Source organism: Ursus arctos, unplaced genomic scaffold, assembly GCF_023065955.2.
Source record: "Ursus arctos isolate Adak ecotype North America unplaced genomic scaffold, UrsArc2.0 scaffold_9, whole genome shotgun sequence".
Lineage (NCBI taxonomy): Eukaryota > Metazoa > Chordata > Mammalia > Carnivora > Ursidae > Ursus > Ursus arctos.
Window position 1 is genome coordinate 68,786,656 of NW_026623111.1, and position 17,190 is coordinate 68,803,845.

The 17,190-nt window shown below is 39.5% G+C and overlaps 1 protein-coding gene across 2 annotated transcripts in view; it reads left to right on the forward strand.

The window, feature by feature from the left end:
* The window catches only part of PKD2 (polycystin 2, transient receptor potential cation channel), a 53,922-nt gene that overhangs the window by 26,942 nt on the left and 9,790 nt on the right, over positions 1-17,190 (forward strand). For both annotated transcript variants that reach the window (XM_026509755.4, XM_057309860.1), the window contains exons 6-12: positions 1,632-1,860; positions 6,437-6,604; positions 8,928-9,109; positions 10,426-10,546; positions 13,440-13,538; positions 15,737-15,858; positions 16,107-16,224. In XM_026509755.4, coding sequence (XP_026365540.1) covers positions 1,632-1,860; positions 6,437-6,604; positions 8,928-9,109; positions 10,426-10,546; positions 13,440-13,538; positions 15,737-15,858; positions 16,107-16,224 — 1,039 coding nt within the window. The remainder of the gene's footprint in view (positions 1-1,631; positions 1,861-6,436; positions 6,605-8,927; positions 9,110-10,425; positions 10,547-13,439; positions 13,539-15,736; positions 15,859-16,106; positions 16,225-17,190) is intronic.

Here is a 17,190-nt window from a genome sequence, read left to right on the forward strand (position 1 = left end):
CATGTCAGCAACACCTAGACATCACTGGCATGAATTTCTTGCACATATATTTACCAACCAAATAAGAAGGATACATTCTCATAATATCCTTATTTTGTGATCATTTTTGAGGCTAAATGCACATCAGCTTTACATGGCCAGTTGGATTTTTCCAGACCGTGTATTTAACAACTTTTGAAGGAAGCACTATCACATGAAGTCCAATAAGAGTTATTACTAGAAATGAATGAAAATCAGTTGCAATCATTATTGAACTTTTCCTAATGATTTCAGTGCAGATAGAGAGAGGATAGAAGCGGGCACTCAACTCTGATTGCCATTGAAGGGAATATCTATAGAAGGTCTTGAGTATGTCCTCCACGTCCTCCCCATACTTTACGAGTGAATATTGTCAAGGCAGTTACTTCATTTATCTGTGCTGCTGTCTACGTTTCTGGAGGGGCTTGATGGATGCAGGGCCAGAGCAGGACAGAGAGAGGGGACTGGGCACACAGAGGCTACTTTCTGCCCTTCCGAGTTTACGCTGAGGCTGTGACGAGGCGCTTCATTTCAGTATTGCTTCCTGGGCTTTTGGTTCTTAGCCCTCTTCTCTAACACATCGAATAGGAAAAAAAAAAAACAACAAACAAAAAACAGGAGATTGACAGTAAAGAAGAAGGAAGAATTTTCACCCTTCTTTGACCAGTTCTAATTGGCCATAGTCTCTGCCTGGACCTGATTATTGCTCATGCTTGAGTCCTAGACACTCAGGCTCTAGGTGTGGCCACCCATCCTGCAGTGGGAGAGATGGTTATTCCTAATAGTCCACTGAAGGTCTTTCACAGGTCTTAAAGTTAAGGAGCTAGATATTCTTCTAGTTTGATAGGGAAGCTGTACCATTAAAAGAGTCATTTAACTTTCTCACTGTGACACCTACAAAATGGGAATTTGGCAAGAAACATCCTCACTTCAGTTATGCTAAAACACTAAACATCAGTGCCGTCAGTATGAATGTAAAAAAATACGTGTTACTGTTTTAGACTATCAGACATTCACCGAACACCTATTAACGATAAGGCTCTGGGAAGGGTAGAAAGAATAGCCCCTAGGGCAAATTATTCAATGCTAGTTAGGTGATACCGAATGAATGAAGGAGAAACCCAGTTTGTGTATATATATACATACATGCATATATAGAGACACACACGTATACACACACACAAACACACACATCTACTTCTCAACAGGCCATACACGTTTAAATGCATGAGTTATATTTCTTAGGTTCTTCATTGCCTAGTTAAATTACTTGTATTTAATAGAAGTCCTAGAAAGGCTTATTTGTTGATTAACTTCTACATTAAGAAAAAAAAAAACCCAAACTAGAGCATTTTTAGCAGTATAAATACCAGAGGGGAGACTCAGGAGGAATAGTCTCTTTAGGAGGACGTGGGAAACCTTGTTCCTTTGGGGGCACAGAATTGTGCAAGTACGTAGCTGTAATCAAAAGTATTCTGCCGCTAGTTTGGGGTGACTTGTGGTTGCAGTTGTAATCCCTCATTAGTGCAGGGACAGAACAGGTGGATGTCCTTTCCGGGCTGCATCCATGTGCTGTTATTGTTACTGTTTTAATTGTTCTTATTGCAACGCAGGTTATTGGTTGAATTCCCAGCAACAGGCGGTGTGATCCCATCTTGGCAGTTTCAGCCTGTAAAGCTGATCCGCTCTGTCACAACTTTTGATTTCTTCCTGGCAGCCTGTGAGATTATCTTTTGTTTTTTTATCCTTTACTATGTGGTGGAAGAGATATTGGAAATTCGCATTCACAAGCTACACTATTTCAGGAGTTTCTGGAATTGTCTGGATGTTGTGATCATTGTGGTAGGTTTGAGAACACCACCAAATTCCCTATAAAAACATGTTAATGAGAGTCCTTGATCTGTCTCCTCAGTATTGTGGACCCTGACATTCCTGAGGGAGAATCTAAACGTTCTCCTCTGCTATATCAACGTCAGTGTTATGAATTACTTCTTCATTTTGCATGAGTAACCCTTCCGAATACAGAAGTAGAGAGGTATTTATGAGAAGCTGTCAATTAGCCACACAAATAACAAGAATAACTTTGTGGGGCACCTGGCTGGCTCAGTTGGAAGTGCATGTGACTCTTGATCTTGGGGTCATGAGTTTGAGCCCCACATTGGGTATAGAGGTGACTTAAAAATAAATCAATAAATATTTTAAAAAATGAAAGAGATCCATATATGCTGATACAGCTAGAGTTCCAAGACAAAAAAAAAAAAAAAAAAAAAGAATAGCTTAGTAATTCATATTTGGCTTTGGCATGCCATATGAGACATGAGGGAGAAAAGAATGTTTTGTTTATTCTTTTTTTTGTTAATGATATTTTTCTTCAACTACTAGCAAAAAATTATTTTGTATTTTTCTGCTCATGTGTCAAGTTACAGCAAGAAGAAACATCTTGAAAATATTTGGGGTGGCAGAGAAAACCTCCCTGCAGTTTAAAATTTCCTGCCAATAGTTAAGTGTACAAAATACCAGTGAGGGACTATCAGGGTTTTCTGTATCAGGTGCAAGAAATCAGAAGGCAGTGAGGTCAGGGTCGAGACTATGAAGCCTTGTAGCTCCCCTGCCTGCCCTTAACTCTGTTATAACTCATTACACTTGTTCAACATGGCTTCCCTTCCACATCATCCTCATCACTTCCTTCCAGGGGTCTCACTGGGGAAATGCATTTTTGCAAACTTTTCTCCCTTCGGCAAGAACACATAATCTTTTGCTGAGTCCTGTTACACACTGAAGCAGATAAGGACATGCTTGATTGTCACATGCCTAAAAGTCCATCCTTTCTGCTGTCCGCTCACAGAGGTGCCCCCCTGAAATCTCAGTAAGTGGTGCATTACCCTATCAGCGTTCTCTCTTCTGTTACCCTACTTCTTGGCCATTATTCTCCCCCTGCCCCTAACAACCAAAAATTCATTTGGGCTTCGTGAAGCATTTACATCAAGTCATTTTCAAAGCATCACTAGAATTAGTCAGCAAAATTTAGAAACTATGTTCTGAAATATGTTAAGATGTTTTAAATACACAAAAATGTTATTCATATGTGAGTAAAAGAATGCTTAAGACATTGAAAAGAACTATATAGATCTATATTGCCTGACAATAATATTAACTGGGGCAATAACAATAATACCGCTAACGCTTTAGAAGTTGTGTGTGTCAGGCACAGTTCCGAGTGCTTTTCACATCCAGACGTACCTTCAGATCTCACCATAACCTTAGTCACTCTGCCATTGCCTCTCAAGCCACATGTATGTGGACTTCAGAAAGAGCTTTTACTTAAAATACAAATTCCTGTAGAATACGGGGTGGAACCCATTCGACCCTGATGCATTTAGAAGTGCATCCCTTCTTTCATGATGGCTGTGTAACATCACACAGTTCCTGTAGGTAAACTCTTGATCCCCAAGTTCTCAGTATATTAATAACAGTAACAAAGGAATTTCACCATTTAAGGAAGCAGGAGAGGCAAGGATACTGGAAGTAATTTTTCAAAATATTTCTATGCTGCAAGATGGAAGAGTGTGGTCCATATACCTTGAAAATTGTTCTAGAAAACAATTATCTTTTGGAACTCTAAGGTTGCAAACCCTGCCTTTTTAGTTTATATGGATATATTTATAGTTCAGTCATTGAGAATAATGGTAAAAAGGTGAGTGTGATATTATGCTAATTGATGGCAGGTTTATTTGGGTTTCAACCAAATACCTTCAGTATCAGCAAAAGAGTAGTTGGTGGCAATCAACCTGTTCGATTACGTCCACCTATCAGTGAAAACGTTAACAACACACCCTATTGTATTCCATTTATTTATAAACGGGGCGTGTGTGTGTGTTATAATAGGTACATTTGTAAAAACATACAGAACATAGAATTTGAAAGATTGGGTTAAAAAAATACAAATAGAATTCTAACACTTTCTGTTCACTTGGGTAGAAGTTTTCATATTTTATTTCCACACCCCAGGGAATGGCCTTGTACCCACTTCGGAGAAAATAGCTGTTGATATCATGGAAATTGAGGATAGTTTCTTTGGCTCAGCAGCCATGACATTTTGCAAGTATTTCTTTGAAAACTCGCTTCACTGTGCTATTGTTCTTATTTTTTTTAACTCTTAGTACTGCCAAAACAACAATTCAGACAGTGCGCTTTTGTAAAGAATAAGGAAGGGTTACTGGAATCCTCCTCCTCCTTGGAGACCTTCTCTGACCCAGCAGAAGTGAGGGCACGCCTTCTGCCCACCCTCCAAAATAAGCCCTCTGCTCCACGGGACCTTCAACCCCAGGAAAAAAGCAAAGGCATTTTTATCGGGCTAAGGCACACCTGAAACTTGAAAAGTAATTATACCCTAGATAAAAATATAACATCTTGGAATCACTTTGAAATTATTTTCCCTGTTTTCCTTTTGTCTCTTTAACAAAGCCTCTGAAATCTGTGGGCTTTCTTTAGTCAACCTATTTGACCTAAACAGTCTTTCTAGCAGAATTACTGATAAAAGGAAGAGTATTAAGGAGTCTAAATTCGGGGCCCCTAGTGGCTCAGTCGATTGAGCATCTGCCTTCGGCTCATGTCGTGATCCTGGAGTCCAGGGATTGAGCCCCACGTCGGGCTCCATACTCAGCGAGGAGCCTGCTTCTCCCTCTCTCTCTGCTCCACCCCCGCTTGTGCTCTTGCTCTCTTACTCTCAAATAAACAAAATCTGAAAAAAAAAAAAAAGTCTAAATTCAAATAATTTTGTTGATTGGTAGGTTTCAAGGGTGAAAATGATTAATTCATTTATTCAAGAAATATTTTTTGAGCATCTACTATGTACCTGGCATTGTTCTAGGCATGGGGTATATAGGGCTGAACAAAGCAACCCAAACCCCTGCCCTTCTGAAGCTTATATTAAGGAAGGGAAGTTCTTTTGTAGATAGGGATGCGAATCCCAAAGGGAACTCAGGAGGACATAACTCAAGTGCTTACAAAATCTCGTTCCCTCATCTCTTTTCTCTCGTCCTCTATTTTGAAGAAAAATTCTCTAGGAAATTCAGTGTATTGATACAATATTGACATCATATAAAGGACCACATCCTGGGTACAAAGCAATTGTCCCTAGTGAGAGTTGGGTAAAGAGTTGTTGTTCAGTCAGTCAACCCTTCCCTCTCAACTAAGTCAAGATAGAGAAACATTTTCAGTGTATTCCAGAGAACTCAAAGGAAATATCCCACCACCAGCACAAAAATATAAGATTTGCTCTGGGAATCCTTCACAGAAGAAGAAAAGGTGGTGAGGTTGGCTCTCTCAACTGTGGTCGGTAGCCGGGCAGGTCGTTGCTATGCTGATCACCTGGAGCCCAGGTCAGGACAGCTATCTCAAGAAGGGCTAATGAAGTGGTCTTAGACCATCGTGCATGAGAAGAGAAAGGGAATGGACAGCAAAGGTCTCAGCACCTGAGACAACCCACCTGCTATGGCTTCAGACCCCACAGGAGGCGCAGGTGGTAATGGTTAACCTCTAGCACTTTCCATGACTACACATTAATCCAATGGTGATGGTTGCAAGTTGGGCCCAGTGTTCTCCTCACACCTGGTTTTAGAGCCCAGAACTGAAGCCGATGTGAAAAGTTGCATGATCGTGAGTTATGGGACAGAGATGAGCAGGAGGGAAAGCCTTGGCTTACATATATTCCCACTGCAAGTTCTCCTGAGCCCTCTCTGACCATCATCCCCACCATCTTTCAAGACCAAGCATCTTCTTTCCTCTTAAAAGCACTCTTTTTACCTATGTCTTGTTTCACCCTTCACCTTATGTTGTGTGAAGCCAACTCCTAAATAGGTTTTTGCGTTACTTATTTTCATGTGTGTACCTGGTCTTGAGCCAGAGAACACGTTTCTCGAGAACAGAGCTTGTGCATCTTACTTCTGTCTGTTCCTCTTGGCCCCTGGCACAGTGCTATGTACATAGATACTCGCTTGTATTTGTTGAATAGTGGGAAAAAACGTATGGCTGGCAATTGAAAAAAACAAACAAAAAAGCAAGATGAGGCTGTGAAAGCAGAAGGTAGAAGGTGATTTAGATGAGGGTGGCAGAAAAAAACAAGGCATTCCTGTTTGAGTTTGAGTTTGTAACATAGCAACCTATCGTGTGTGTGTGTACGCGAGCTTCCGTGCGGCCTCCAGTGCAGACACACGCACTCATTGGATCGCTCTTCCTAGCGGAGGGAATGCAAGTGGTTTATTGTTACACCTGTTTTATGGCTGTGCTCAACACTTATATGTATGAGTGATTTGGATAAGTAGATTGGTGAGCCCTAGGAGTAATACATGGGTAAGGAAAAATAGTCCTTTAAAGTTTCTAAAACACTGTAATAATATATAAATCTTTTGCTTTCCAGCTGTCAGTGGTAGCTATAGCAATTAACATATATAGAACATCAAATGTGGAGGTGCTCCTACAGTTTCTAGAAGATCAAAATACTTTCCCCAACTTTGAGCATCTGGCATACTGGCAAATACAGTTCAACAACATAGCTGCTGTCATCGTATTTTTTGTCTGGATTAAGGTAATTTACAAATTTCATATTCTGGATTTTCAATAATATTTTTCTTTTCTTTTTACTAACATGCGTCACACAAAATGCTGGAGGACTTGAGTTTGCTTTTGTGGCCAGATTCAAATAGCCAGCTATAGCCGCTTCAGACTTTGCAGGGATACTCGCAGGACCCATGTGATCCTTCCTCTCACTGTGAACGGTGCTTCCTACGACCTGACCTGAACTCTTGCAAGACCTGTCCCTGCAAGGTTGTTTAACAAATGCCATAAGACCTGGGCCTAGGGCTACACTACCACAGGAACAGGTCTGAGTTTCACCTGACATGGTGTGACCAGGTGAAGGAAGAGGAACTAAGAATGAGGGGTGCGCATGGGGAGGGATGGAAAGATGCATTGGAAATGATCTATAGAAGGATTGCCTCTCTACCGGGTGGAGGCCATGCGGAAGCTTTACCTAGAATTGAGGTTGGGACAGATACATACTCTTCCAAGTAGTACCTTAGTTACTTTCTCCTTCTTTTCTGAGACACAGTGTGCAATTCCATGTGTGTGAAAGGTTAGGGCATTTCATATGCAAATGAGCCTCAATTCTGGAGTTGCGGGAAATTTTAGTAATAATGAGGCAGCTGCCAGCGTGTCACCTGTCAAGTTCCAGGATTCTGCTATCCAGACGGTAACTACTAGCCACAAGTGCTGTTGAAATTGAAATTTTAATTAATTAAAATTACCTACCATTAAACATTCAGTTCCTCTGTCACTCTGCCACATTTTAAGGTCTCAATGTCTGAATGTGGCTGGTGGCTCCTGTATTGGACAGTGGAAATAACGTTTCCATTGTGACAGAAAGTTTTATTAAACAACACTGTTCTAGAAGCTGCTCACCAATAGTTTGGTTTTGGTTTTTTTTTTTCCTAAATTGGTATTCACACCTGGAAGGCCTGAGATTTATCAGAGGGTGTAGGCCCCATCCTATATCTCTCTTGCTATTTTAGTTACATGCCTGTTCAGGAAAAACCACTGCTCACACACCAAACCGTAAAATGAAATAGTAATAATAATCCAAATCCAATAGGAATTAAGTAATGTGATTACAACAACCCTCAAAATATGTTTATGGTGGCCAGAAACGATGTATAAGAGTTCTTTAAGTAAAATTCTAGTGATTTCCTTTCGATTTGTGCCTCAGGCTAAGTGTTTTATTTAGTGTTCTGCTTCTGAAACTTAAAGAACCATTAAAGTTCTTTAGGGCAGGGACTGTGACTCAACTGCTAATGTATCCCCCTCCTGTTCTTCCACTGGGTCTTTGAGCTAGAGCTGCGAGGTTGTCATGCCTTGGGCTGTGACGGGCAACCTGAACAGCCATCTTAGTGTCTGGCCTACAGAGATGTTCAATATGGCTTTGCCAGCAGATGGAGCTGGGTTCAGCCGCTGGCTCTGAGCCCTGGCTGCCTCCTGGGGACAGGATACCAATATTTCAATCTCATTGCAAAGATCTGAGTCAGTATACATAGCTCTTCCCATAATACCTGGCACATAGTTGCTAAACAATGAATGACCGTTAATAACATGCAATAACTATTTCCGAGGGTGTTTTTTGTTGTTCTTTACTAGTTTTCATTTGTGCCCTTTTTTTCCCCCTCTTTTAGTTTAATCTTTCTTAGGGGATAGAATATTCCTAATCCTCTTAATTATGATTTGACCCTGTTTTTACTTTATTGCAACCATCATGTAAAATGTTAGCAACATCAGGGCAAGAGCTTTGTTCTGTTCTCTGCTGTTCCCAGCTCCAAAAACAGTGCCTGGCACACGGTAGGCACTCAACAAGTACTTTGTGAATGAGAAATAGAAGTTCCTGGGTTTGGGGGAAAAAGCAAGTTATTATTCTCTCTCTTCCGAAAATGTTGTTGTAAAATATATGTAACACAAAATTTATCACTTTCACCGTTTTTAAGTGGACAAGTCAGTGACATTAATTACATTCACAGTGTTGTCCAACCATCACCATATGCATGTCCAGAACTTTTTCATCATCCCAACTGAACTCCATATCTGGGAAACACTAACTCCAAACTCCCCCCTTGCCCCAGGTGCTGGTAACCTCGTCTGTCTCCATGACTTTCCATATTCTAGCTACACCATGTTAGTGCAACCGTACAATAGTTGTTTTTGTGTGTGTGTCGGGCTTATTTCACTTAGCATAATATTTTCAAGGTTCAGCCGTGTTGTGGCCTGTCAAAATTTCATTCCTTGGGAAGGCTGGATAACATTCCCTCGTGCATATCTACCACGTTTTGTTTACCCACTCATCTGTTGATATCTTCCTTCTGTTACAGCTCTTCAAATTTATCAACTTTAACAGGACCATGAGTCAGCTCTCCACAACCATGTCTCGGTGTGCCAAAGACCTCTTTGGCTTTGCGATTATGTTCTTCATTATTTTCTTAGCATATGCTCAACTGGCCTACCTTGTCTTTGGCACGCAGGTTGACGACTTCAGTACTTTCCAAGAGTGTATGTAAGTATATATGAAATTAAAAAGAAAAATTTAATCAGAGATGTCACTGCCTTCTGAAGGATAAAGAAATCTTCATGGTTGCTATTTAATGAACAAGTATCTTTAAAGTTATTTAAAAATAAGAATTAATTATCTTTCCCAGAAACAACCCACCAATGCAAAGACGGCAATGCATAGAGCTTAAGATAGCAGCTCTGAAGTAACGAGATAGAGTGGAACAGCTGTAGTAAACCATTACTGTTACAAAGACGGAGGGCTTCTCAGCACCAAATGCAGGTGGCAGCTTTTAAGAGACATTTGCCTATATTTTCATTCTTACTCAATATTGTTGCCATGTATTTTAGTCACTTTTTTTTTTTTAAGATTTTATTTATTTGACAGAGATAGAGACAGCCAGCGAGAGAGGGAACACAGCAGGGGAGTGGGAGAGGAAGAAGCAGGCTCATAGCGGAGGAGCCCGATGTGGGACTCGATCCCAGAATGCCGGGATCACGCCCTGAGCCGAAGGCAGACGCTTAACAACTGCGCTACCCACGCGCCCCTTGTTGCCATGTATTTTAAACATGGAGTTATTTTCTAAGAAAAAGTGATAGTATTTCTAATATTCTAAGAGAAACTCAAATCGGTATAGCAATTTTCAGTCTTTTTCCAAAGTTCTCAAATATAATATGAAGACCAAAAAAAATAAATAACCAGTATTAGATTTCCATGCCATTTAGAAAGAAGTTAGTTAGGAAAGAAGAGGATTATGATAATAGAAGTTAATAGGGCTTTGTGCTGGAGGACACCTAATTAATGTCACTGTTTGATGGAAGTCCAGAACAGAAATGATTTTACTGATTAAGACCCAGCATTGGCAACACACAGCCACTCAACACCACTTTGAGTGCATGTGAAGATAGTGGATCTTTGAATGCATACAATTTTGGCTGTCTTTCAAGTCTTTTTTTAAGAGGTTTTAAATTCAGAACGAGGGTGACCGTTGTGAAGTTTAGAGTTACCATGTTTTAGCCAGATTATGTGTTAAATTCTTATAGCTGATTGCTTTATGTCATCTAATAATGTTATTATATTTTCTTTTTAATCAAATGGAAATAACATATCTAGCATGAAAGCATATCATTTTTATTCCAGAGGCCTCAATTGGTCATATAAGTAGCAGGAGTTTTCCAAAGGGATTGACAGTATTCTATTATTTGGCAGCTATCTATACTGATAAAAAGGTCCAAAAGTGTGAAATCATCTTTAAGGAGTGTTACGTCAATGCTGGACATTGTTTTTGTATTGTGGTGTTTTGTTTTGTTTTGTTTTTATAGTTTCACTCAATTCCGTATCATTTTGGGTGATATCAACTTCGCAGAGATTGAGGAAGCTAATCGAGTTTTGGGACCAATTTATTTCACTACATTTGTGTTCTTTATGTTCTTCATTCTTTTGGTATGTACACTTTTGTTCATAGTGAGGCGATTTAAACTTCATAAATCACCATCATAAAATCACCATCTAATCATCAGAAAACAACAAAATTGTCTCCATTTTCAATAGATGTTATAAGATCCTCTGTGTAAAGTTCAGTAATTCAGTGTAAAATCCCCAAAGTTGGTTCGAGTATTTAGTGGTTATGTGTACGGTGTTTACAGATTGAGTATTAGATCTACTTTAGTAAGACGGAAAGAGTCAGGAATATCAAGCAAGTCTGTTTGTATCTTATACGTATGTATCTTTAGTTTTATCGGGTTTTTTAAGGATTTATTTATTTATCTTAGAGAGATGGGGAGAGAGCACGAGCGGGAGGAGGGACAGAGTGAGAGAGGGAATCTCAAGCAGACTCCTCGCTGAGCGTGGAGCCCGACACAGGGCTCCATCTCATGACCCTGAGATCATGACATGAGCAGAAACTAAGCGTCAGACGCTCAACCAACTGAGCCATCCAGGTGCCCCTGTATCATTAGTTTTAAAGTTAAGCCTTTCTAGTTTCTTTTTTCTATTATATGTTAGGGAAAACATAGAGGGAACAGTAAGCCTTTTTCATCTCTAATATTGGTAGTTCTTTGAATCCTGGAGCACCTGAATCCCTGAATCTCTACTGAGAAAACAAAAACCAGGAATTGAGAGCTCTGCAGCAGACCTTTTAGTTAACTGCAGGTCACTGAGTTTTCCCTCTGCCGAATGAGGGACACACCTGTGGCCATTTGAAGTGGTCAAATGTGGCCTTGTTTGAAGGTTGTTTTCTAGGAGGCAATGCCCTGAAACTACTCAGTCATTTCATCAAATCAATCAATAGAACACGTAAAAAAGCTTTTAGCTTCTGTCTTTACACTAAAGTAATTTTTTGTGCTATTACACAAAAAGGAAATGGTCTCCCTGCACCCCACAGAGAGAGAGGAGGAAGCTACTGTCGGTACAGACTTTTCTCTAAAGAAATAACAAGCCAGGTGCAGCACTGGCCACTTGTCTGAGATGACTGCCAGGTGTTAATTTATTGCCCTGACTTTATTTTTTTATTATTTTTTTACGATTTTATTTATTTACATAGAGAAAGAAAACATATGAGTGGGGGGAGGGGCAGAGGGCGAGAGAATCCCCTCTCCACTCAGGCTCCATGCCCAGCGCTGAGCCGGATTGCATAATTCTGAGATCATGACCTGAGCCAAAATTAAGAGTCCTACACTTAACCGACTGAGCCACCCAGGTGCCCCTGCCCTGGCGTTAAAAGAAGCCACAGTGATGTGAGGTGGTCCAGCGGAGCCAGGAAGCAAAAGCCTATCATCACCAGGGAAAGACCTCTGATTACACAGTCAAGCGAACCTTCTGAGACAGGGTGGAGAGAAGGAGGGGGAGAGAACATTGATTGCTTGGGTTGGGAGGGAGTAAGTGGCAGATGTTACTCTGGCTGCCCTTAGAATTGAGCATTAAGCCAGGAACTTACATGCATTTTATATTTTATTCTCATTTCTGCTACAGAATCTTAAATAGTATTCCTCCTTAATTTGTAGCAATTTAGTAGCCCATTAAAATAATAGAGCTCTCATTTGTTCATTCCCCAATCGTTCAATAAATATTTACTGAACCACTATATTCCAGGCAAGGTGCTAGGTACTGGGGGTACTGTCGTAAGGAAAATAAGAGACCAGACCTGCACTCAGGGAGATTCCACAAACTTGTGGGGAAAACAGACATAATCAAATACATAATTCTGGGGGCACCTGGTTGGCTCAGTAGGTTAAGCATCTGCCTTTGGCTCAGGTCATCAGCCACGTGCTTCTCCCTCTCCTTCCTGCTCATTCTCTCTGTTGTTTTCTCTATATCTCTCTCTCAAATAAATAAAATGTTTTTTAAAAATACATAACTCTGTAGTTACAAACTGTAGCTGTGAGATGAAAGGAAAAGTGAAGAAAGCATGTTGAAGAAGGACCTCATCAGTTGGGTGTGGCGTTTCAAGAAAACCTGTGGGAAACAGGTGTTGGAAATACAAACCATTATCCTGGGGAGGGGAAAAGTTAGGAAAATGAACTTACCATTACTGAATAATAATAGCTATAAATTATGTAATGCTTACCATGCTTGAGGCCCTGTCCTAAGCACTTGACATAGATTATCTCATTAATTCTTACAACAAATCTGTAGGGGAGGAACTATTATTTCTCCCATTTTATTAATGTAAGAACAAATAAATTTTAAAATAAAGATTAGAACATTTAAACAATATAGTTTTGGCAGTGCTAAGACTGAAACCCAAGTATGCTTGACTCCAAAGTCTGTCTTTTTCACTAACCTTATCTTGACTGTCTTCTGTGAAGCCTACTGTATCCCCATTTGCAGAGATCTTTTTAACTCTTCAAAATATGCTCTGTATCTCAAATAATATTATATAACAATATTTGGAAGAAGCATAGAATTCCACTTGTCTATATTGACTGTTGGAGTTTGAAGAGCTATGTAGAGTTCTACACCTCTCATAATTTCTGTCAAATGAGAAAAGTGTAGAGAACATAGGCAAGCAAAAATAATAAAATAATCCCCCCATCACAGGTAAATACATCGATATCTTGTTGTATTTCATTCTTGTCTCTTTCTGCAAAATATATCACAATATATGGTTTGTAAGTAAGAAAATATATTGCATTTTTCTTGGTATGACTTAATGAAAAAAACAATTTTCCCAAAGAGTACAGTAGCAAGACTATTAATTTATGTTTTCTTAAGAAATCAGATTGTTAAAAAAAAAAAAAAGAAGAACAAAAATGCATATGTCAAATTTCGGATTGATGTTTAGGAAGTATATTTAGGTTTCTTCTTTAATCTCAACTTTCCTTTGATTTACAAACAGAATATGTTTTTGGCCATCATCAATGACACTTACTCTGAAGTTAAATCTGATTTAGCCCAGCAGAAAGCTGAAATGGAGCTCTCAGATCTTATCAGAAAGGTATGACAAGCCCTAATTCTCAGAATTGTTTTATTTTCTCCATAAAATGAGCATTGTTTCAGCCAGATTCCACATCAACATTGATCCATTGTCATGGTTTACAATAAAGAGTAGAGTGCTACATTTCAGGAATAATTTAAATATTCTCTGTCTTAGAGCTAGAGATGGGTATGCTGCTGGCTTGGACTGAAATTCTGGGAATCTTTTAATGCCCTAGAATTAAATTCTCAACAATCTCTTTTGACTCTTGAGAGCTGAGCTGCTGATTTACCTTTACTTGTTTGGAGGATGCCTCTAGTTGGCTGTCACTTGCAGATCCGAGTTCAGAATAAACTGGGAGGGAAGAATCAAAAGACACTTCCACTTTTTCTATCTCGAACACAATTTTTAAAAAGAAAAAAAAGTTTTAGAAGCAAACATTTTGTGGTTCACTCCTTATCCTTGACCTTCCAGGGAAGTTTTAAAATAGTCAAAGGAAAAAGGCCACAGAGTAAGGGCCTGAGAACTTTCACTTATACACCTTCTCAGGAAGTGGTTAAATAAACGGAAGGGTGGGACCGGAAGCTTGTGTAGCTTTGTTCTTCTCAATGTGACTTCTTTATTTGGTTTAAAGTATAAAACTTAAGCAACAACAAATAACTACATCTAAAGTACGCAGCCTGTTCTTTAACATCATTTTGCTAAGATACCAGTGGCTCCTTGACTGTGATCTTTTTCTGTTGGCTCAAGTCCTAAGACTGTGTTGTCGGTGAATCATGTTGGAACAGAGAACTTCCAGTTCTTCAAACAAAATCCCTTGGATGGGACCTAAGACTTGTGTTATCCTGAATTTTGCACAACAGTTTATTACATGTTAGCAAATCTCCAAAGTGTATACGAGCAGTCCTGACTTTGCGCTTTGGGGCTGAGATGCACAGATTTCGGTTCATGTTAAATAACACCAGCCTCGCAACACACTTCCTATTTCAGTTATCACAGTATCTTGCCTGTGAATAATACTATAAAGTGCGAACTTCCCATTGTCACAGAACATTTCAGTTATCAGAGTATATTAACTGTAATAGCATAGCATGTAAACTTCCCTGCTAGCTCTTCAGTCTACAGATTGTTACGTAAGTAATGGATGTGTATCATAATCAGTGAGCGATAACATCACCTCTTACGAAGTCTAGGCTAGGTCACTGAGCACCTGCTGTTCCGTGCAGGCACCAAACAGGTGGCTGTGTTGCTCCTCTGTCTCCCTGTCAGAAACCCCCACATGACATTTTACAAGCGTGCATAACTGAAAGGGAGAATGGGCCTGCAAAGATAAAAGCAGAGCAAAGAAACAAAGGCTGATAACACTGAACGTAAAGTTCAAAACAAATGTAAGAGAGTTCTAGAATGCTGCCACCTTCCGAGATCTTAAGTATCTGTGCAAAGACAGATACGCAGTCAAAGAACTTAGTGAAGGCAAATTTATCAACACGAATGAGGGTAGTGGTGGTGATGGAAAGTTCCGACAGTGTCTCCGAGGAAGTGACACTGGCAAGGAACATCACATTCAAGGAACTCTGGAGATACTTTACAACATTGAAAGGGCAAAGGATAAAATGTTGGGAGCTGATCTATATTAAGAAAGGGTTATAAAAGCTCCTCAAGACATAGAAAAGAGGCTTCCTCCATATCCGGTTGTACAGGAAGAAGGGAAGCACTATTCAGACTACTCTGGATAACATTTTTACAAAGAAATAAACCATTTTAATTTTAATGTTTCTAGTGTTTTATATTTCAGTATACTAAAGGGATACTCATTTTACTGTTGTTTTTTTAAATTTCCCTGTAAATTTATAACCAATACCAAGGGAGTTTTTAATGCTTTGATTAAAAGTTTCATTTGTTTTTTAAGTTTATTTATTTAAGTAATCTCTGTGCCCAATGTGGCGCTCAGACTCATGACCTCGAGATCACGAGTCACAAGCTTTTCTGACTGAACCAGCCAGGTGCCCCTGATAAGATGTTTTAAAGGTCACGGAGCAGTCATAATTTTTCCTGTTGATTATTAACATCACTTTGCACAGTTCGGGCTTGTGTGGTTATTTTGACAGTCCTGCAGTACCGTGCAAAACAAGGTCTACACCAGTAGTTACTAGTGTAAATGGATGGTAAAGCACATGGAAAAGGAGAGTAAACTAAACCCAGTCTTTTCTTTTCAACAGGGCTACCAGAAAGCCTTGGTTAAACTAAAACTGAAAAAAAATACTGTGGATGACATTTCTGAGAGTCTGAGGCAAGGGGGAGGCAAGTTAAACTTTGATGAACTTCGACAAGATCTCAAAGGGTGAGAATCACACTTCTGAGGCCCTGGCAAATTCCTGTATAAAGATATGTTCTTGGTGATAAGGATATTTCTGGCCGGAGTACTCAGACGCTCTTCTTTCAGAGTAACTGTCTTTCTGGAACATATCCCAAGAGGAGGGCTGGCCGTGATTCAGCAGTTTCTCCTTTCTCCCTGCATCTTGATGTCTCTGTGTTTGCGTTGGACCATGTACATGAATGATTTCCTCTGTAACCTCTCGCTAATTTCAGGAAGGGTCATACCGATGCAGAGATCGAGGCAATATTCACAAAATATGACCAAGATGGAGATCAAGAACTGACCGAACATGAACATCAGCAGATGAGAGACGACCTGGAAAAAGAGAGGGTGGGTCTAGTGTAGGAGAACATGATCTGATTCAGTCCTCACAGTGTTTCAGACACCACGCTAAGTAGTGGATACTGAGAGTCTCTCTGTCTTTCTGCCTCTTTCTCTGTCTCTCTGTCTCAGTCAATTTACGCAGTAGCACCCAGCGTATTCCAAAAAGGATATACGACGTAATAATATGTAAAAATACAGTAGGTTGGCGTAAATGTAAAAAATCAAAATGAAAAATGAGGTAAAACAAAAGTGAAATATAAAACTAGATTATGAAGCTAAAAATGCAAATACATATATGCTTGTTAAAGAGTGAGCTACAAATTTGGCCCTAAGCTTTCTCGTCATCAGCTTGAAAAGGGAAACTTAGGAGTTATGTATAGTTCGCAATGTTCATGAGAGTGGGGGGAAAAAAGATTCCTCAGGAGATATATAAAGTTAGTTGCTCTCTAAATTAACATTTACAATAAAACAAAACTAGCAGCTGCCTTCCATCTGAGCACTTGTCATGAAATGGTCTTTTATAATCAGAAAGGATGATTAAAAGCTTTTAACATTAACTTAAAAAATAAATGGTTAAACAAACCAAAAACTATCCATGGTATTTGAGGTACAGAGAACCCAGGTGAATACTCTATACAAAAGTCCCTTTTCTGTAAGGACGTAGTATAGAACGTGAGTTCTAACCTGCTCTGCAGAACGGTGTCCGTAGGTGGGAAACGACCAGGTATGGTGAAATGTGAGCAGGAGGACAGTGAGTAAAATCATCTTTCACGAGGCTGTATTTAGTCAAAATTTTTATTCTAAGATTATATCCTTCCTACTTTGTAGCTATTAAATGTGTTCTCTTTTATGAAAAGGTGGTAATACATTTCTTCGTTGACTTTTTTGTTGTTGTCGTTACATTTTTAATGTTCTTGCTTGTCCAAACAAGTTAGCAGTTTCTTGCTGGTCATTAAAAGTCTGTTTTGAAAA